Source organism: Odontesthes bonariensis, chromosome 5 (assembly GCF_027942865.1).
Source record: "Odontesthes bonariensis isolate fOdoBon6 chromosome 5, fOdoBon6.hap1, whole genome shotgun sequence".
Taxonomy (NCBI): Eukaryota; Metazoa; Chordata; class Actinopteri; order Atheriniformes; family Atherinopsidae; genus Odontesthes; species Odontesthes bonariensis.
Genome location: NC_134510.1, coordinates 34,882,640 through 34,904,673, shown reverse-complemented (window position 1 = coordinate 34,904,673; position 22,034 = coordinate 34,882,640). Strand labels below are relative to the sequence as shown.

The 22,034-nt window shown below is 38.7% G+C and overlaps 1 protein-coding gene and 1 long non-coding RNA gene across 2 annotated transcripts in view; both read left to right on the top strand.

The window, feature by feature from the left end:
* The window catches only part of LOC142380876 (uncharacterized), a 37,656-nt gene extending 15,622 nt beyond the window's left edge, over positions 1–22,034 (top strand). Inside the window, exons 2-4 of the long non-coding RNA XR_012769876.1 lie at positions 20,452–20,503; positions 20,800–21,204; positions 21,732–22,034. This is a non-coding gene — a long non-coding RNA (uncharacterized LOC142380876). The remainder of the gene's footprint in view (positions 1–20,451; positions 20,504–20,799; positions 21,205–21,731) is intronic.
* Positions 7,909–10,157, top strand: LOC142380873 (putative C-type lectin domain family 20 member A). Its single transcript, XM_075466820.1, has 4 exons — positions 7,909–8,258; positions 8,805–9,146; positions 9,233–9,321; positions 9,400–10,157. Exons 1-4 carry the CDS (start codon positions 7,916–7,918, stop codon positions 9,484–9,486), a joined length of 861 nt encoding a protein of 286 aa, XP_075322935.1. The 5' UTR covers positions 7,909–7,915; the 3' UTR covers positions 9,487–10,157.

Here is a 22,034-nt window from a genome sequence, read left to right as displayed (position 1 = left end):
CGTTTTGATTGTCTCTCTTCACTGTGGTGAACTGTACTGAAGCTTTTATGTAGTTTGACTTGAGTGGTATTTGATTTATAACCAAATCACATACGCATATATGTTTGTGTGGATAGGGATTTTGACTGGTACAACTTAAAACTGAATGCCATTAGATTTTAGTCCCGGGTGATGTGGTAAAAGCCATGGTTACCTTGGCAGCAGCAAGTTTTATTAAGCATCTTATTCAATTATTAGGTCAGTCTCATTGAACATAAGAAGGAATTTAGAAACATACACACATCAGTAGTTTTTCCTCCATCTTTCAAGTTCAAGTAGTCATTAACATGGTGATATAATGTGCATTTACATTTGATCATTTAGCAGACGCCTGTATGAAAATTAGGTAAGCAACATTTAAAGGGATAGTTCGGGATATTTGACATAAATCTGTATGGCATCACCATAACCAGTGTCGTGCATTCAAACTGACTTACCCCCGACAGTGTCCTGTGAGCCGAGTTCTTGTCCAGTGTTGGTCAAGGCGAAAGTAGTCCGGCTTGTTTGCTGGGGTCAAGAAATTAGCGCGTTTTTCTTCCCAAAACAGTACGTGTGCTAAAGAGTGATTTATTTCATCACAAAAACCGAAGCCGGCAAAAGTCACTCCTCGTTATCACTTGGGCCCTATACTGTCTCTCATTGTGTATCAGTGCGCACGTCATTCTGACCGCGAGCTGTGCGCACGAGTCGATTCACTTCGTTTACTGCTCGGGAAGATGTCTGACTACGAGAGCGAAGAGGAACATATTGACTTCCGTTCAGAGCCAAGGGGGTATCTTTATGAACCTGTTTATACTGAGGAGGAAGTTCGGCAAATGGACTTAGATCGGGCAGAAAGAGAGAGGGTGGACAGAGAAGTGATGGAAACAGAAGCTGGAGCCACTGCTGGAGCTGCGATACCCAGGGTGGCCGACAAATCCTGGTAATGCAGACAGAGGTGGAATGTTACTGCTGCCACGAGTGGGATTTAGTTATGCCCCAGATACAAAACCTTTCCATAGATGAGGATGTCGGCGGCCGCGGGACAGCTGCTGCCTGCATCACAAATAACGGTGACTTCCCTGCACTCCTGAATGCAGGCGTCTGAGAACTTTTTTCCATGTTCCCAAGATCAACTGGAAGTGGCATCCCAGACCAGCTGGACCCGATGGCCAGTTGTCTGCAGAGTAAGTGTTGAGCACTGCCAAAGAACAGAAAGACTCGTGCGCACAGCTCGCGGTCAGAATGACGTGCGCACTGATACACAACGAGAGACATTAGGGCCCGAGTGATAACGAGGGTGACTTTTGCCGGCTTCGGTTTTTGTGATGAAATAAATCACTCTTTAGCACACGTACTGTTTTGGGAAGAAAAACGCGCTAATTTCTTGACCCCAGCAAACAAGCCGGACTACTTTCGCCTTGACCAACACTGGACAAGAACTCGGCTCACAGGACACTGTCGGGGGTAAGTCAGTTTGAATGCACGACACTGGTTATGGTGATGCCATACAGATTCATGTCAAATATCCCGAACTATCCCTTTAAGCCCCATCTTGTCAGAAACCCTGCTAACATCTGCTTACATCTGGCTCTGAAATGCATGTGAAAATGTTTAATTGGTGATTTGTTCTGTGAGAAATGATTCTGCAGCAGACGTGGCTTTTATTCAGCTCCAGCTCTACTTCAGTTGGAACACAAAACCCTGAAGTACATGATGATTTTACCTGTGCATAACTCACATTTTCTAAACAGTATCACGTCTGCAACCGTAATGTCTCACGTGGAGGCTCAGAAACCGACAGCAGCAACTCGTGGACAAAATGAGAGACGGGACTGATAGATTTTTAAGTTTCTTTTTCTTTCTTTTGCTCTAATTTAAGTGACAGATTGAACAAAAGTGGCACTTTTACCAACAACTAATCATATGATATGCATTTATAACAGAGCTTCATTAGATAAGGGCCATGATTTCTGTGCTTGTTTGTTGTTTAATTCTTTTTAATAATTACTTTAGTTCAATTCATATTTTTAAACACTGTTCAACTTTGATGTGTTTTTATTTCTCACTGAGTGATTTGACTTTATTACTGTCATCAGCAGATAAGATAACCTGGAACATGTTTTCAAATCAAAATCAAATCAAATGTATTTATATAGCACATTTCATGTACAAACAGTTCAAAGTGCTTTACATAAAATAAAAGCATTGCAGCAGGGAGTGCAAGAAGCATTAAAAATACATAAAAGAATATAAAAAGAAACAAAAAAATCATTTAAATGAATTTTAAAACAGGCAACAGTCTAGATAAGTTAAAAGATATGTCATGCATAGACACATGAGAAAAGAAATGTTTTTAACCTGGATTTAAAAATATCTCCATTTGGTGAAAGTTTAATCTCCACTGGCAGTTTGTTCCACTTGTTTGCAGCATAACAGCTAAATGCTGCTTCTCCATGTTTAGTCTGGACTCTGGACTGGACCAGCTGACCTGAGTCCTTGGATCTAAGAGCTCTGCTGGCTTTATATTCTCTGAACATATCACAGATGTATTTTTGGCCTAAACCGTTCTGGGATTTGTAAACCATCAGCAGGCTTTTAAAATCTATTCTGTGACTGACTGGAAGCCAGAGTAAAGATTTTAAAACTGGTGTGATGTGTTCAGATCTCTTAGTCCGGGTTAAAACTCCAGCAGCAGCGTTCTGGATAAGCTGCAGATGTTTAATGCTCTTTGTGGGAAGTCCAGTTAAAAGAGCATTACAGTGATGGAGTCTGCTGGAGATGAATGCATGGATGAGTTTATCCTGGTCTTTTTGGGAGAGGAAACCTTTAATTCTGTTGATGTTTCTGAGATGGTAAAAAGCTGCCTTGGTGACAGCTTTGATGTGGCTGCTGAAAGTCAGATCTGAGTCTATCAACACTCCCAGGTTACCAACTCGGTCAGTGATTGTAAGGTCCCGAGTCTCAAGATATTTACCAACGCTGACCCTCTTCTCTTTGCTACCAAACAGAATGATCTCAGTTTTGTCTTCATTTAATTGTAGAAAATTCTCTCTCATCCAGGTGTTTACTTCCTCCAGACACTGACACAGTACATCTGCTGGGCTGCAGTCGTCCGGTGACAGAGACACATAAAGTTGTGTATCGTCTGATCAATAAAGATAGTCTGAATAATAATGAGCTTGTTTTCTGATTTTTCAACCAATAAAACTCTGAGCATGTCTTTATATTCCCAAGAGATCTTCAAGTTTAAAGCAATGACAGCCGCTGCTTATTATAAATCAATCTCAAATCCATCAGTGTTTTTACTAATGACATTTCATTAAAGCTGCCGTCGGCAACTTTTTTTAGTCACATTAGCTTGAACTGTCATGGGATTCTGAAAGAAGAATATTAAATACGCTGTTTAGGAAAAATCCCGAATTCTGTAGCTCCCTCTAAAGCCTGTAATCGTGCTAGCAAAAATCGAGCGCTCCCGGCTGTTTTTAACCAATCACGTTAGGTTTATTATTGATCTATTATCTGAGCAGAACAGTCACCAACCACGTCTTCCATGCTGAGCGTGAGTCTGCCCCAGCTTGTGTGCGCGCACACTGGTGTGAACTCACGTGCACAACCTCGTCCACAGAGGGGGAGGGACCTGAAAGTTGTATTAGTTCGAATTTTTCCGACTTTAGACTCTGAATTTTGAAAACCTGCCGACGGCAGCTTTAAATTTCATGATCATTTGTGTTTCTACAAGACATGTTTTCTGCAAAGAGACCATGTCTATACTCAGATTAAACATGTGTCCCTGATTAGTGTCTGTCTGATTATACCTGTGCAGTTTTATCTGTGCTGCATGTGTATATATTCATGGTAACATTACGTGACCACTGCATCAGCAGCATCTGATGTCATTTTCTATATTCAGATTACACATTCAAGGTTTAAGTTCATCTTTATTGTCACCGGGGGGGCATTTAGTGTGCAGCAGCAGAAACAGTCAGCAAACCACATGTATGAGTGCCCGGGAACGGCACTCGACGTGTGTCTGGTTGGCAGGGACCTGGCGGGGCGGGTGGGCTGTCGCCCCTGATTCCCGGGAGGCCTCTGTCCTATGGTCGTGGGGGTTCTGTCCTTGGGCTTCCTCTGCAGTGTTCTGGTTGGATGCATGGTTGTCCCTGCGGTGGGCTTCCCCGGTTCTGTGCTCCGTGGGGGCTGCTGGTGGCCTGGGTTTTGGGGTCCTCCCTGCTTGTTTCTGATTGCTGGGGGGGAGGGCGGTGGCCCTATACACTCATAACTGAGCACGGTTCATGTGGGACCTATGCTGAGTGTATAACATGTGCACACACACCCATTTATTGGCCCATTTGCATGCTTGCAATGCAGTTGCTGTGTTGTCCTGTGGTTTCGGGCCATCTGTATCCACGGTTGTGTTGTTTGTGCTTGCTGCTGGTCTTGTTGCTGCTTGTGCTTTCTTTTTTCTTTGTTGTTTTTGTTGTTTAGTTTTATTTCTCCGTTTTTTCAACTTACAGGTGCTCCTGGTGGTTCTCTGCCTGGATTCCCCACAGAGGCCACGGGATGTCTTCCGTTTGGTTTCTTGTGACATGAACCACCTAATTTGCAATGATAATTATACCACAAGACCTTTTACTCTGTGCTGTGTGTTCAACCCAGTCTCAAAGCTATTGGTTTGTGTTCAGACACAATTTTCACTGTTTTTATCTGCTATGGGACACAATAACTTCATAGAGGAATGCAGTGTCATATCATTTTGTATAAAAGTCACGAAACCGCTGATGCATCACATTTAACAGGCAACAAGGTCCACATTTGGAGGTCGAACAGACTTAAATACCGGAGCTACCGACACACTGTCCAGCAGGAGCAGTGGCGATTCTAGAGTCTGTGGGGGCCCCAAGCAAAAAAATCCTAGGGGGCCCTACCGACCAGTGTTCGTCACCAAAACATCTGACACCAACGAAAAATGTGTGAAATAAAAACTCTTTTTATTCCAAACATGAAAAACATTGTTATTTTTAAAATATACATGTAAAGAATAAATAAATAACTAAAAAAGACTAATAATAAAATTTAAAAAAAATTGACTAAAATACCGCGAATTACTTAGAAAACCCAATATAAACTTTGTACAAAATATTTACAGTACATATTTACAAAGTATATACAGTATTAAGTCCCTCATAAGCCCAATTTACAGTATGCTCTGCTTTTAGAAATGCTGCTTACGGGCCTTGGCTTGTGCAAATGCTGATACTATGTCCTCCAGATCCAAAGACATGTTAACTAGACAATCTTTGACTAAATCATATAAATTTAACTGTTCAAAGAAAACATGTTCACCACGAACGTTCGCAACAGTTTGAGACAGTTTTTAAAGTAACTAGACAATCTTTGATTGAATGGACCTCAGCTCTCGGGGGCTCCCTAGTGGCTCGGGGCTCCAAGCAGTTGCCTGCCTTGCCTGTTGACAAGGTGCGCCTCTGAGCAGGAGAGCCATGTTCAATTACCGTCCTATTTTGTTGTTTTACACATTACAAACTACTTGGTTAACCTTTTCCATTAGAAATACATGGTTAGATATAATATAATAATTGTACTGCATAAAAATATCCTTTTCTTGGATTACTGCCTGATGAGTCCTGCTCTCTCAGCTTTTAAAAAAAAGTTTTTATGTACATATATTTAACAATCTAATAAAACATTAGATTGTATATGTAAATGTACAATATGAATATATGTATATATTTAACATATATTGTTAAATATATGTTTGTACCTACTGTTGAATGAAGGCTATTACTGCCCAAAATACCCTTAAAGAGAAAGAGAGCTTTTGAGGTCAATCTTTGCATATGAAAATAGTGGTAGGAGTGTGCTCCTACTGTACGTCTATTTTCATATGTTTTTCAGATTGAAATTGTTGTTTTGTCGGAGCAAATGAAAGCAAATGAAGAATGAAGCAGAGATTTAAACTAAAGCTTTTTAAATATATTTCTTTGTAAGAGATAAATGATACCTACATACATGAATGCCCTGAGAGTTGTGTCTCTGTGAAGCCTGATCTTCACAAATGATTTTTTTTCATGCCACCCCAGTGATCTATGTCAGTAGGATGAGTGGTTTATGTGTCCAACACATTTAGTTTATTTTTCCATTGTGGTGTGACTCAGCAGTTATAATCCAGGAGAATTATATTTGATGCGATACGTTATTACAGTGTCTGTTTCAATGCAAACCTTAGTCATGTTGTTGTTAATATCTAAATCATAACCAAGTAGGTGGTAATGTGTCAAACCATGACTTAAAATGCAGGCAAACTTAATTAATTCAAGTACAAATTCAATAAGTAATTCAAACGTGTACATTTAATGCACAGATGCAATGTTCAAAAGATTAAGAAAAGTTTTTAAGGATGCTCTAATCAGAACTTTAAGGGTTAATCACAGATCTGTAGCTGCTGAAGAAAAGAACTGATTGATGGCCAGAGGATGGAATGGCCTTCCTGCAGTCCTGACCTCAACCCCGTTATACATGAACATATCAATCTATCGATCTATATATGTGGATCGATACATATATACATACATATAAAGGCATATGGTCAGAGGTTTAAAATGAAAAATCAGAAAGAGTTTTTTTTTTAATACCTAAAATGGTGAATTGAAATTAAATAAAAAAAGCAAATAAAAAAAAATAAAGTCTCCTATTGGTCCTGAATGGCATCTTTTCCCTCACTATAGTCAGTTTTACAGAGACTGTATTGATCTCTAAGCAGTGGAAGGACAGCCCACAAAAAATAACTTCCCCAAAGGAAAACTTTGCATATGAAAATTACACCAAGAATTTTTCATACAGTCTAACGTCCGACTTCACATATATACCAGTTCAATTCATACCGGACTTCAGAGCCTCCAGACGTTGTACTCAGACTTGTAAGTAACTTTAATATTTCCAATGTACTTATCAGATGAATAGAGTATCAAACCTTTACAATGTGACTGAAAGACTCACATGGAGCTCGTTTTTAAATCATACAGTCAACTTTTAGTTGAGTTTCATTTGGTAAAAATCTTCTTTCTTGATGACAAAATCAAAACCTTTGATGGTTTATAGCTGTGAACAAGTACAGACTAAGTTAGTTACTGAGTTTACATATAAATTTGACCATCAGTCAACAGGAAACTAATCAGGCAATACACAAACAATCATTAATATATCTTGGGCTCATCGTCATAAAGAACCACAAACTTTCTTTCGTTGCAATCTGTTTTTTCTTGGTTATTTTGTTTGTTTTAATGATTGTAAGCTGGATAAATTTGAGCGTACATCATTTTGGATTATTCCAGTTTTACACTAGTAGAGATCTCACTCAGGCAGAACAAACCAAGAGTCAACAAGTATTTATTTGGAAATGTTTGCAAATAAATAGTCACGTAGAAGCTTTACAGCTGGTTTTGTGTCACATTATCTTCTTGTTTGCAGTAAACATCAAAATGGATGGGTTCATGATGATGATGACTGCTCTGTTCTTTGGTAAGAGCATTAATGTTTCAGCATTATTGATGAAATAAATGAGTTTTCTCTTTTTCAATCATACCATATTGACAGGTGATGACAGAAGACAGTTTTCTTCTATTGAAACACAGAAAAAGGGGATAAAATCTAGCAGTATTTTTTCCAATAAACAGTAACTGACTTTATTAATTAAACAAAACACTACAACAATACACCTCTGTTTATACCAACATTTTCTGCCCTGTAGTACAAATTTAGTTTCATTTGTTTAAATGATTCAAAAAACACTAACTACATCCTCCATCTGTATGTAGGACTTGACCTCAGCTCCTGCTCACAGTGCCCCCCGCGTCATTACCACTATGTTAACTTACCAATGAATTGGGCCGACGCTCAACAGTACTGCAGAGACAAATACACCGACTTGGCCACCTTCGAAAGCATGGATGATATAAGCAGGCTGAAAGCTGATTTCCCTTATTCCTATGCGTGGATCGGACTCTGGGATGACCCCAAGTCCTGGAAAACTTCCATGGGCAATGACACCAACTCTTGGAGATGGTCAACCACCGGGGAAACGAGCAAAACCGGTTTCCAGATGTGGGCTTCTGGTCAACCAGATTACAAAGGGGCAAAGGAAACGTGTGTAGCGATGGAAACCGCAGGACTATGGTTTGATCAGGATTGTTCCCAGACCAGAGACTTTATTTGCTACAATGGTAAGTCTTGTTTTATAGATTTAATCCAGGGATTTTTAAAAGATTTTTTAATAAATAGTAATAAAAGGTGTCTCCTCCGGTGCAGCAATGCTTCTCTTTATGCCTCTTACTATGGAAGACCCTGAGTGCCAAGTACATAAAACTTTACGCACGTCTTACTAACTATAACTATAATAGATTCTATTCAAATAAGGAAACGTATACATTCATATGTTGCTCTTTGTATGTGCCAGCAGTCATTAAGCCTTATTATTAGGCTTATTTATATTTAGATCATTATTACTATTCTTATCTAAACATAGAGGGAGCTGCTATTTCATGGCCTTGTGTAAACGTCCTCTAAATTATAATTCATGGCTCAACAAGCTACCCTTAGGAAAACCACAAGCTGGCAGGTTTCCAGTAAATAGTTCTTGTTGGCTTCTATCTAAGCACTTGGGAACAGCTGAGCAGTTGTTATCAATATCTTCATCATTGTGCAAAAACAAACTGTAATGCAGCACAAGAGGAATAATTGAACTTCCACTGGTTTATTTTCTGTTGCAGTTACAAAGCAAAACAAGAAAAACTATGTGTTCTTCTCAAATGTGGTAACATGGAAGTCTGCTCAAGAGTACTGCAGGAAACACTACACGGACTTAGCAATGATTGAAAATGAGGAAGAAAACGCTGAGGCTTTCAGGACAAAACCATCTGGATATACACCTTGGATCGGTCTGTACAGAGTTCCATGGACTTGGTCCGACAAGAGCAAAAGCTCCTTCACCAACTGGGACCCTAATGACAACAGGAACTATGGTGGTAATCAACACTGTGTGTCAGAAAATAAGTTGCATCAGTGGCATGATGGGGTCTGTAGTAACAAGAATCCATTCATCTGCCATCAAGGTGATTATTCATAACGTTATAAAGAAATACATTTTCTTTTCAGTTGAAATGTGTCCCATTATTTCTGACTCAGTTTTTATGTTCAGTTCCAAGGAGGACCTCCACTTTCAAGATAACGACTGAGACTGATGCTGACCTGACTGATCCAGCTGTTTACAGCCAGGTCCTCCAGCAGGTAAAACTTTCTGTCCCCGTTTTTATTTCAGTATAAATTATGGTTATGTCGGTGACTGCTTATTTAATTCCTCTTCAGATGAACGACTTGCTGACACGTCAGGGATTGACTGACTTCAAACTGCGATGGAAGAGTCCACCCAAAAAAACTGAAAAAAAAGACTGAGAGGAATTCACAAAACTCAGTGATTTAAATCAGGGAACAATCATGTACTCAACTGTTCTTAATGCCGTTTTGATTGTCTCTCTTCACTGTGGTGAACTGTACTTAAGCTTTTATGTAGTTTGACTTGAGTGGTATTTGATTTATAACCAAATCACATACGCATATATATTTGTGTGGCTTTTATTCAGCTCTAGCTCTACTTCAGTTGGAACACAAAACTCTGAAGTACATGATGATTTTACCTGTGCACAACTCACATTTTCTAAACAGTAACACGTCTGCAACCGTAATGTCTCACGTGGAGGCTCAGAAACCGACAGCAGCAACTCGTGGACAAAATGAGAGATGGGACTGATAGGTTTTTAAGTTTCTTTTTCTTTCTTTTGCTCTAATTTAAGTGACAGATTGAACCAAAGTGACACTTTTACCCACAACTAATCATATGATATGCATTTATAACAGATCTTCATTAGATAAGGGCCATGATTTCTGTGCTTGTTTGTTGTTTTATTCTTTTTAATAATTACTTTAGTTCCATTCATATTTTTAAACACTGTTCAGCTTTGATGTGTTTTTATTTCTCACTGAGTGATTTGACTTTATTACTGTCATCAGCAGATAAGATAACCTGGAACATGTTTTAAGATAAATAAAGATAGTCTGAATAATAATGAGCTTGTTTTCTGATTTTTCAACCAATAAAACTCTGAGCATGTTTTTATATTCCCTAGAGATCTCAAAGTTTAAAGCAATGACAGCCGCTTCTTATTATAAAACAATTTCAAATCTATCAGTGTTTTTACTAATGACTTTCCATTAAATCTTATGATCATTTGTATTTCTACAAGACATGTTTTCTGCCAAGAGACCATGTCTATACTCAGATTAAACACGTGTCCCTGATTAGTGTCTGTCTGTGATTATGCCTGTGCAGTTTTATCTGTGCTGCATGTGTATATATTCATGGTAACATTACGTGACCACTGCATCAGCAGCATCTGATGTCATTTTCTATATTCAGATTACACATTCAAGGTTTAAAGGGACACTATGTAATAAATTAAGTCATTTATTAGCTCAAATCAACATATTCATTCATAAATTAGTCCTCATTGGTGTAAAATTATCTCTGTCAACAATCTCACTCATCCTCCTGAGCGAAGAATCACTTGTCTGTATCTACACAGAGCGGGCAAGCTCTATGGAGGCTGCCATGTCCTTCCGGTCTATGAAAAACGACAAAGTGCCGAGAGGGACATAAAGCACTTCGAATTGTGTTTTCCCCATTTTGACGTCACGTTTGCACGCAGGTAAAAACAGAGCCAGTCTACGCCATCAGACATTCTCTGGTATAAACCAGCCTGAACGACCTGCACTTTTGTTCGCAATGGAAGACCATAGTTATGCCACGCCACAGGAGAAGGGATCCTCGTTGCCAAAAAAGCGTAAAAGAGAATTGAAAAGGCAACGTGAGCTTCTTGAATCTTGACACATACCGCCTGCCGTACTTCAACAAGTTGCAACGTACATTTGAAAAGGCGAGGCGCTAGAGAGCAAATTCATTCGACTTTTCAAAATAAAATTGCACCAGTAGATGGGGGAAGAAATTACACAGTGTCCCTTTAAGTTCATTTTTATTTTCCCCCGAGGGGCCATTTAGTGTGCAGCAGCAGAAACGGTCAGCCTTTCCACATGTATGAATCCTTACTGCAGATAAAACATCAGTGAATGTAAACAGAGGTTTGAAATAAAAATAGTAAAGTAGTAGTTTCTACGACCTGGTGGAGGAACCTCACGCTTGTTAAAAAGGGGGTGACAAGGGTCAGAAAAAAAGGATTGAGCCTTCTACACTGCACGAAACCTGGTACAGAACTGTTTTCACGTTCAAACTTAGTAGCTTACTGTAAAAATGCATCCTATGTGTGCCAACTTCAGCAAAGTAGGTTGGTAAGTGTTGGATTAACAGGAACTGAGAGCACAGAAACAGCAACTGATGCCGTAGAAATTGTTTTGTTTTTTTCTTTTCAGTTTTCCAGACTAAGATTTTTACGACTGAAAATAATGCTGACTGTTTTGGCACATTTAAATCATATTCTTTATATCGGCACCACACTACCGATGCATCCAAAGCCATAGCAGGGATTTACATCTGTTTACACCTGTTCATTGAAAACCCAGTGCCACTAACAATGCCACAAAGATTTCAAACAACGAAAAACGCCATTAAAGAGCAGCATTTAAGGAAAATTGACTGATTTTGCTTTGTTTTCCACTGCACTGCAGTAGGCTATGTGTCATGTTCTGCTTTGGTTTCTGCCACAGACCTATTTGGGATTTCAGGTTATAGGATAAAACAACATGAGGCAAAACACATCCGCAGGGCTGGCTTTTGTTAAGCTGATCATTTGGATACTTGAAAATGATCATGCAAAAACTGTGAAACCAAATAATGGTGAGCAGAGGGTTGAGAGGACATTTCCACGCAGATGTCAGCCATTCCTGCACTGATGTGCTGTTGCTCTGCTCAAAGGCTGGATTCATACCTGCAGGTATATCTTCTATCTTCTTTCATCTTCACATTTTTTAACATTACTAATATAAGTCTGCTACCATTTGTTTGATTGATCTGCCTCAACCTGCTCGATTGAACAGAATATTTCAGTTTTAATTGTGAAATTTGAACTTTTGAGGAACTTTTCCCCAGCAGCAACACTAAATTTTCAGAAATGCTTTTTAATAACATCTGCAGAATAAATTTACATTTGTAATCTGAAATCCACAAATACACACAAAACCAAGGCTAACTCAACTTGAACAAAATAAAAACACTGTCGGCTGCTATTTATCAAAACACCAGCAATTCCACTGGTAGAGTTTTATATTGCACATAAAATGTACAGAACAACTTATTTCCAAAAAACAAAGCTATAAAAGTGTTGTAATTCCTACATGGAGGAACTAAAAATGTATGAAAATGACTCTAAACCAAATTCTGGAATGTGCACTTTAATCATGTCTGAATTATTTGATTTAGAATTTCACAATGAGGAACAGAGAAAGAAAAATGTGATTGTGATGCCAAACATTACGGAGGGCACTATAAATATGAGCAAAAAGAATGTCATTAATTATGGTGCAGCCGTAAAAGCCCAGTCAAGGTTTTATTCAAGGTGGCTTTGTGTTTTAGCGTCTGCTCTCCTGGTGTGGTTCTAATTTCTAATATTTCTTTCTAAGTTTCAGTGAAATCTGAAATGGACAACACACTGCATCTGATCCTCCTCTTCTGTGGTAAGAGCCTCTAACTGTTTGATCTTCCATTCAGTCACCGAGCTGAGAAGTGTAGACCTTTAAGAGAAGGTTGACTTAAGAAAAACGTGCCAATTCTAAAGTTCAGATCACTGCTGAGATAGGACCTCTACAAAAAAGAATAAATCGAGGAAATATACACAGAAATAATGCAGGTGGAAATATGGAAAGTAGTGCTACAACAAAATAAGCATTTATTTATTTCATATGTATCCATTTATGGCTTAACACATTTAATTTATATTATATATACAGAATATATAACTTCTGTGATGAAGGAGCTCAAATTTAAGACGACATAGGAGAGGTCACACTGAAGTGTGCATTTAAGAGTGAACTTATTTCACAAACAAAAGCAACAGCTGTGTGAGTATGTGAAGATTTTTGCAAGAGAAGACACCGACTGAATAAAACTAAGTAAACAGGAGCACACCACCAAGCCAGATTCCTGATGAAAGGGGAGTTATTTACCTGTCGTTCCTGTTGAGAAGAGCATTATTGTTCTAGCATTAGCAATTAGAGAAAGGTTTCTTTCTTTCTCAATTGTCTCACAACTGATATTGAAACATAGTCAAAGGGGATGAAGTTTAACTGAAATTTCTCCAGCTAATAGAAAATCGACTGAAACATGGTTTAACATGTTGAATAAAAACAACACAGGCGGCATCAATACAGCTGTATTTGTGAAATCATCATCTTCCCCATAACACACACACACACACAAACACACACACACAATGAAATAAAATCACAATTAGCAGAACATCAAATTGTTTTTTTAAAACTGTGAAAAGGAAATTTTGAGTTTGTATGTTCCTTAGGTCACTGAGTTGTCCAAACAATAACAACAAAAATTACTGTGAATATCAAAGACTTCAGCATAACTGTGTTAATTTGTTTAAATGATTCAATAAACACTAACTACATCCTCCGTTTATATGTAGGACTTGACCTCAGCTCCTGCTCACAGTGCCCCGCGCGTCATTACCACTATGTTAACATACCAATGAATTGGGCAGACGCTCAACAGTACTGCAGAGACAAATACACCGACTTGGCCACCTTCGAAAGCATGGATGATATAAGCAGGCTGAAAGCTGATTTCTCTTATTCCTATGCGTGGATCGGACTCTGGGATGACCCCAAGTCCTGGAAAACTTCCATGGGCAATGACACCAACTCTTGGAGATGGTCAACGACCGGGGAAACGAGCAAAACCGGTTTCCAGATGTGGGATTCTGGTCAACCAGATTACATATGGGCAAAGGAAACGTGTGTAGTGATGAACACCACAGGACTATGGGGTGATATGGATTGTTTCCTGACCAAAGACTTTATTTGCTACAATGGTAAGTCATGTTTTATAGATTTAATCCAATCATTTTAAAAAGATTTTTTCGTAAATAGTAATAAAAGGTGTCTCCTCCGGTGCAGCAATGCTTCTCTTTATGCCTCTTACTATGGAAGACCCTGAGTGCCAAGTACATAAAACTTTACGCACGTCTTACTAACTATAACTATAATAGATTCTATTTAAATAAGGAAACGTATACATTCATATGATGCTCTTTGCATGTGCCAGCAGTCATTAAGCCTTATTATTAGGCTTATTTATATTTAGATCATTATTGTTATTATTATCTAAACGTAGAGGGAGTTTCCATTTCATGACCTTCTGTAAATGTCCTCTAAATTATAATTCATGGCTCAACAAGCTACCCTTAGGAGAACCACAAGCTGGCAGGTTTCCAGTAAATAGTTCTTGTTGGCTTCTATCTAAGCACTTGGGAACAGCTGAGCAGTTGTTATCAATATCTTCATCATTGTGCAAAAACAAACTGAAATGCAGCACAAGAGGAATAATTGAACTTCCACTGGTTTATTTTCTGTTGCAGTTACAAAGCAAAACAAGAAAAACTATGTGTACATCTCACAAGGGGAAACATGGAAGTCTGCTCAAGAGTACTGCAGGAAACACTACACGGACTTAGCAATGATTGAAAATGAGGAAGAAAACGCTGAGGCTTTCAGGACAAAACCATCTGGAGCTGCACCTTGGATCGGTCTGTACAGAGTTCCATGGACTTGGTCCGACAAGAGCAAAAGCTCCCTCACCAACTGGGACCCTAATGACGAAACGAACATTCTTGGAATTCAACACTGTGTGATGGAAAGTCCTTTGCATCAGTGGCTTGATGAGTTCTGTAGTTACAAGTGGCCATTCATCTGCCATCAAGGTGATTATTCATAACGTTATGAAGAAATACATTTTCTTTTCAGTTAAAATGTGTCCCATTATTTCTGACTCAGTGTTTATGTTCAGTTTCAAGGATGACCTCCACTTTCAAGATAACGACTGAGACTGATGCTGACCTGACTGATCCAGCTGTTTACAGCCAGGTCCTCCAGCAGGTAAAACTTTCTGTCCCCATTTTTATTTCAGTATAAATTATGGTTATGTCGGTGACTGCTTATTTAATTCCTCTTCAGATGAACGACTTGCTGACACGTCAGGGATTGACTGACTTCAAACTGCGATGGAAGAGTCCACCCAAAAAAACTGAAAAAAAAGACTGAGAGGAATTCACAAAACTCAGTGATTTAAATCAAGGAACAATCATGTACTCAACTGTTCTTAATGCCGTTTTGATTGTCTCTCTTCACTGTGGTGAACTGTACTTAAGCTTTTATGTAGTTTGACTTGAGTGGTATTTGATTTATAACCAAATCACATACGCATATATATTTGTGTGGATTTTCACTGGTACAACTTAAAACTGAATGCCATTAGATTTTAGTCCCGGGTGATGTGGTAAAAGCCATGGTTACCTTGGCAGCAGCAAGTTTTATTAAGCATCTTATTCAATTATTAGGTCAGTCTCATTGAACATAAGAAGGAATTTAGAAACATACGCACATCAGTAGTTTTTCCTCCATCTTTCAAGTTCAAGTAGTCATCAACATGGTGATATAATGTGCATTTACATTTGATCATTTAGCAGACGCCTGTATGAAAATTAGGTAAGCAACATTTAAGCCTCATCTTGTCAGAAACCCTGCTAACATCTGCTTACATCTGGCTCTGAAATGCATGTGAAAATGTTTAATTGCTGTTTTGTTCTGTGAGAAATGATTCTGCAGCAGACGTGGCTTTTATTCAGCTCCAGCTCTACTTCAGTTGGAACACAAAACCCTGAAGTACATGATGATTTTACCTGTGCACAACTCATATTTTCTAAATAGTAACACGTCTGCAACCGTAATGTCTCACGTGGAGGCTCAGAAACCGACAGCAGCAACTCGTGGACAAAATGAGAGACGGGACTGATAGATTTTTAAGTTTCTTTTTCTTTCTTTTGCTCTAATTTAAGTGACAGATTGAACCAAAGTGACACTTTTACCAACAACTAATCATATGATATGCCAGAGGTCTTCAACAGGGGGTCCGCGACCCCCAGGGGGTCCGTGGAGGTACTGCAGGGGGGTCGCGAAATCTTTGGTTGATTAGACGATTTAAAAAAAAAAATTAAACATTTTTTTTTTTTTTTTTCAAACAGTTTTTTTTCACAAATTGTGTGCAAACGTGTGCCATCCACAGATGGTTTGAGGATTCATTGTCCCATCTACATGCATGTTTAAAGTTAAAATCTGTGGATTATTTGAATAGCTCAGTGTTGTATGCAAGATGTTTGTTTATAAATGGCAGTGGCACGGCCACCCTGTACCTTGCACATGTTTAAAATAAAAACATGAATATATTAACCTGTGTATTATTTGAATAGCTTTGTATTGAATGTACAATAACAGAGTAGCTATGTTTATAAACGGCACAAGGCCCCGTTAAATATGAAACACAATTGTATGCCATATAAATAGTAGGGGGGTCCCTGCTCCAACTCTCCATCAGTTTGGGGGTCCCTGGCCTGAAAAACGTTGAGGACCCCTGTCACATGCATTTATAACAGAACTTCATTAGATAAGGGCCATGATTTCTGTGCTTGTTTGTTGTTTTATTCTTTTTAATAATTACTTTAGTTCAATTCATATTTTTAAACACTGTTCAACTTTGATGTGTTTTTATTTCTCACTGAGTGATTTGACTTTATTACTTTCATCAGCAGATAAGATAACCTGGAACATGTTTTAAGATAAATAAAGATAGTCTGAATAATAATGAGCTTGTTTTCTGATTTTTCAACCAATAAAACTCTGAGCATGTCTTTATATTCCCAAGAGATCTTCAAGTTTAAAGCAATGACAGCCGCTGCTTATTATAAAACAATTTGAAATCCATCAGTGTTTTTAATAATGACTTTTCCCTTCAATTTTATGATCATTTCTATTTCTAAAATAAAAGTTTTCTGCAAAGAGACCTTGTCTATACTCAGATTAAACATGTGTCCCTGATTAGTGTCTGTCTGATTATGCCTGTGCAGTTTTATCTGTGCTGCATGTGTATATATTCATGGTAACATTACGTGACCACTGCATCAGCAGCATCTGATGTCATTTTCTATATTCAGATTACACATTCAAGGTTTAAGTTCATCTTTATTGTCACCGGGGGGGCATTTAGTGTGCAGCAGCAGCAGTCAGCAAACCACATGCATGAGTGCCCGGGAACGGCACTCGACCTGTGTCTGGTTGGCAGGGACCTGGCGGGGCCGGTGGGCTGTTGCCCCTGATTCCCGGGAGGCTTCTGTCCTATGGTCGTGGGGGTTCTGTCCTTGGGCTTCCTCTGCAGTGTTCTGGGTGGATGCATGGTTGTCCCTGCGGTGGGCTTCCCCGGTTCTGTGCTCCGTGGGGGCTGCTGGTGGCCTGGGTTTTGGGGTCCTCCCTGCCTGCTTCTGATTGCTGGGGGGGAGGGCGGTGGCCCTATACACTCATAACTGAGCACGGTTCATGTGGGACCTATGCTGAGTGTATAACATGTGCACACACACCCATTTATTGGCCCATTTGCATGCTTGCTATGCAGTTGCTGTGTTGTCCTGTGGTTTCGGGCCATCTGTATCCACGGTTGTGTTGTTTGTGGTTGTGCTTTCTTTTTTCTTTGTTGTTTTGTTTTATTTCTCTGTTTCTTCAACTTACAGGTGCTCCTGGTGGTTCTCTGCCTGGATTCCCCACAGAGGCCACGGGATGTCTTCCGTTTGGTTTCTTGTGACATGAACCACCTAATTTGCAATGATAATTATACCACAAGACTTTTTACTCTGTGCTGCGTGTTCAACCCAGTCTCAAAGCTATTGGTTTGTGTTCAGACACACATTTTCACTGTTTTTATCTGCTATGGGACACAATAACTTTAAAGATGAATGCAGTGTAATATCATTTTGTATAATAGTCATGAAATCACTGATGCATCACATTTAACAGGCAACAAGGTCCACATCTGGAGGTCGGACGGACTGAACTACCGGAGCTACCGACACACTGTCCAGCAGGAGAGCCATGTTCAATTACCGTCCTATTTTGTTGTTTTACACATTACAAACTACTTGGTTAACCTTTTCCATTAAAAATACATGGTTAGATATAATATAATAATTGTACTGCATCAAAATATCCTTTTCTTGGATTACTGCCTGACGAGTTCTGCTCCCTCAGCTTTTTTATAGTGATACAAGTTACAAAACTTATGCCTCAATTCTTGCTCCATAGCAGTTAAGACTTTAAATTACAGTCCATGAAATTAAGTATGAAACACTGTACTTGAATAAATTCTAAATAGAGCTTCTTTATGACTTGATTACTGACATCCTTGACAAAATATGTGACATCTGAGTCTTAACATGTACAAAAATACTTTTTCTTTGACAACTTGCCTGATTTTTCCACAAAGAATGCAATGCTATCAAACACTGCAACAAAGCACCATTATGTACAGAGGCTGCAGCTCCTCGACACAGCCAGCCAAGCCCGAGCCCCTTTGCTGCATGCCTTCCCCACACTCTCTGGGCCATTTTGTGTGTACCTACTTTTGAATGAAGGCTATTACTGCACAAACTACCCTTAAAGAGAAAGAGAGCTTTTGAGGTCAATCTTTGCATATGAAAATAGTGGTAGGAGGAGTGTGCTCCTACTGTGTGTCTATTTTCATATGTTTTTCATATTGAAATTGTTGTTTTGTCGGAGCGAATGAAGCAGAGATTTAAACTAAAGCTTTTTAAATATATTTCTTTGAAAGAGATAAATGATACCAACATACATGAATGCCCTCAGAGTTTTGTCTCTGTGAAGCCTGATCTTCACAAAAGATTTTTTTTCTTGCCACTCCAGTGATCTATTTCAGTACGATGAGTGGTTTATGTGTCCAACACATTTAGTTTATTTTTCCATTGTGGTGTGACTCAGCAGTTATAATCCAGGAGAATTATATTTGATTCGATACGTTATTACAGTGTCTGTTTTAATGCAAACCTTAGTCATGTTGTTGTTAATATCTAAATCATAACCAAGAAGGTGGTAATGTGTCAAACCATGACTTAAAATGCAGGCAAACTTAATTAAGCCAGGTACAAATTCAATATGTAATTCAAACGTGTACATTTAATGCACAGATGCAATGTTCAAAAGATTAATAAAAGTTTTAAGGATGCTCTATTCAGAACTTTAAGGGCTAATCACAGATCTGTAGCTGCTGAAGAAAAGAACTGATTGATGGCCAGAGGATGGAATGGCCTTCCTGCAGTCCTGACCTCAACCCCGTTATACATGAACATATCAATCTATCGATCTATACGTGTGGATCGATACATATATACATATAAAGACATATGGTCAGAGGTTTAAAATGAAAAATCAGAAAGAGATTTTTTTTTATACCTAAAATGGTGAATTGAAATGAAATAAAAAAAGCAAATAAAAAAAATAAAGTCTCCTATTGGTCCTGAATGGCATCTTTTCCCTCACTATAGTCAGTTTTAAAGAGACTGTATTGATCTCTAAGCAGTGGAAGGACAGCCCACAAAAAAAAATTTCCCCAAAGGAAAACTTTGCATATGAAAATTACACCAAGAATTTTTCAAACAGTCTAACGTCTGACTTCACATATATACCAGGTCAATTCATACCGGACTTCAGAGCCTCCGGCCGTTGCACTCAGACTTGTAAGTAACTTTAATATTTCCAATGTACTTATCAGATGAATAGAGTATCAAACCTTTACAATGTGACTGAAAGACTCACATGGAGCTAGTTTTTAAATCATACAGTCAACTTTTAGTTGAGTTTCATTTGGTAAAAATCTTCTTTCTCGATGACAAAATCAAAACCTTTGATGGTTTATAGCTGTGAACAAGTACAGACTAAGTTAGTTACTGAGTTTACATATAAATTTGACCATCAGTCAACAGGAAACTAATCAGGCAATATACTAACAATCATTAATATCTTTTGGGCTCATCGTCGTAAAGAACCACAAACTTTCTTTCGTTGCAATCTGTTTTTTCTTGGTTATTTTGTTTGTTTTAATGATTGTAAGCTGGATAAATTTGAGCGTACATCATTTTGGATTATTCCAGTTTTACACCAGTAGAGATCTCACTCAGGCAGAATAAACCAAGAGTCAACAAGTATTCATTTGGAAATATTTGCAAATAAATAGTCATGTAGAAGCTTTACAGCTGGTTTTATGTCACATTATCTTCTTGTTTGCAGTAAACATCAAAAATGGATGGGTTCATGATGATGATGACTGCTCTGTTCTTTGGTAAGAGCATTAATGTTTCAGCATTATCGATGAAATAAATGAGTTTTCTCTTTTTCAATCATACCACATCGACAGGTGATGACAGAAGACAGTTTTCTTCTATTGAAACACAAAAAAAGGGGATAAAATCTAGCAGTATTTTTTCCAGTAAACAGTAACTGACTTTATTAATTAAACAAAACACTACAACAGTACACCTCTGTTTATACCAACATTTTCTGCCCTGTAGTACAAATTTAGTTTCAGTTGTTTAAATGATTCAATAAACACTAACTACATCCTCCATCTGTATGTAGGACTTGACCTCAGCTCCTGCTCACAGTGCCCCGCGCGTCATTACCACTATGTTAACTTACAAATGAATTGGACCGACGCTCAACAGTACTGCAGAGACAAATACACCGACTTGGCCACCTTCGAAAGCATGGATGATATAAGCAGGCTGAAAGCTGATTTCTCTTATTCCTGGGCGTGGATCGGACTCCGGGATGACCCCAAGTCCTGGAAAACTTCCATGGGCAATGACACCAACTCTTGGAGATGGTCAACCACCGGGGAAACGAGCAAAACCGGTTTCCAGATGTGGTATTCTGGTCAACCAGATTACAAAGGGGCAAAGGAAACGTGTGGAGTGATGGAAACCGCAGGACTATGGTTTGATCAGGATTGTTCCCAGACCAGAGACTTTATTTGCTACAATGGTAAGTCATGTTTTATAGATTTAATCCAGTGATTTTTAAAAGATTTTTTAATAAATAGTAATAAAAGGTGTCGCAGCAATGTTTCTCTTTATGCCTCTTACTATGGAAGACCCTGAGTGCCAAGTACATAAAACTTTACGCACGTCTTACTAACTATAACTATAATAGATTCTATTCAAATAAGGAAACGTACACATTCATATGTTGCTCTTTGTATGTGCCAGCAGTCATGAAGCCTTATTATTAGGCTTATTTATATTTAGATCATCATTATTATTATTATCTAAACGTAGAGGGAGCAGCTATTTCATGACCTTATGCTAAATTATAATTCATGGCTCAACAAGCTACCCTTAGGAGAACCACAAGCTGGCAGGTTTCCAGTAAATAGTTCTTGTTGGCTTCTATCTAAGCACTTGGGAACAGCTGAGCAGTTGTTATCAATATCTTCATCATTGTGCAAAAACAAACTGTAATGCAGCACAAGAGGAATAATTGAACTTCCACTGGTTTATTTTCTGTTGCAGCTACAAAGCAAAACAAGAAAAACTATGTGTACATCTCACAAGGGGAAACATGGAAGTCTGCTCAAGAGTACTGCAGGAAACACTACACGGACTTAGCAATGATTGAAAATGAGGAAGAAAACGCTGAGGCTTTCAGGACAAAACCATCTGGATATACACCTTGGATCGGTCTGTACAGAGTTCCATGGACTTGGTCCGACAAGAGCAAAAGCTCCTTCACCAACTGGGACCCTAATGACTACGCTGGTGATAACGAACACTGTGTGATGGAAAATAATTTGCACAAGTGGCATGATGGGGTCT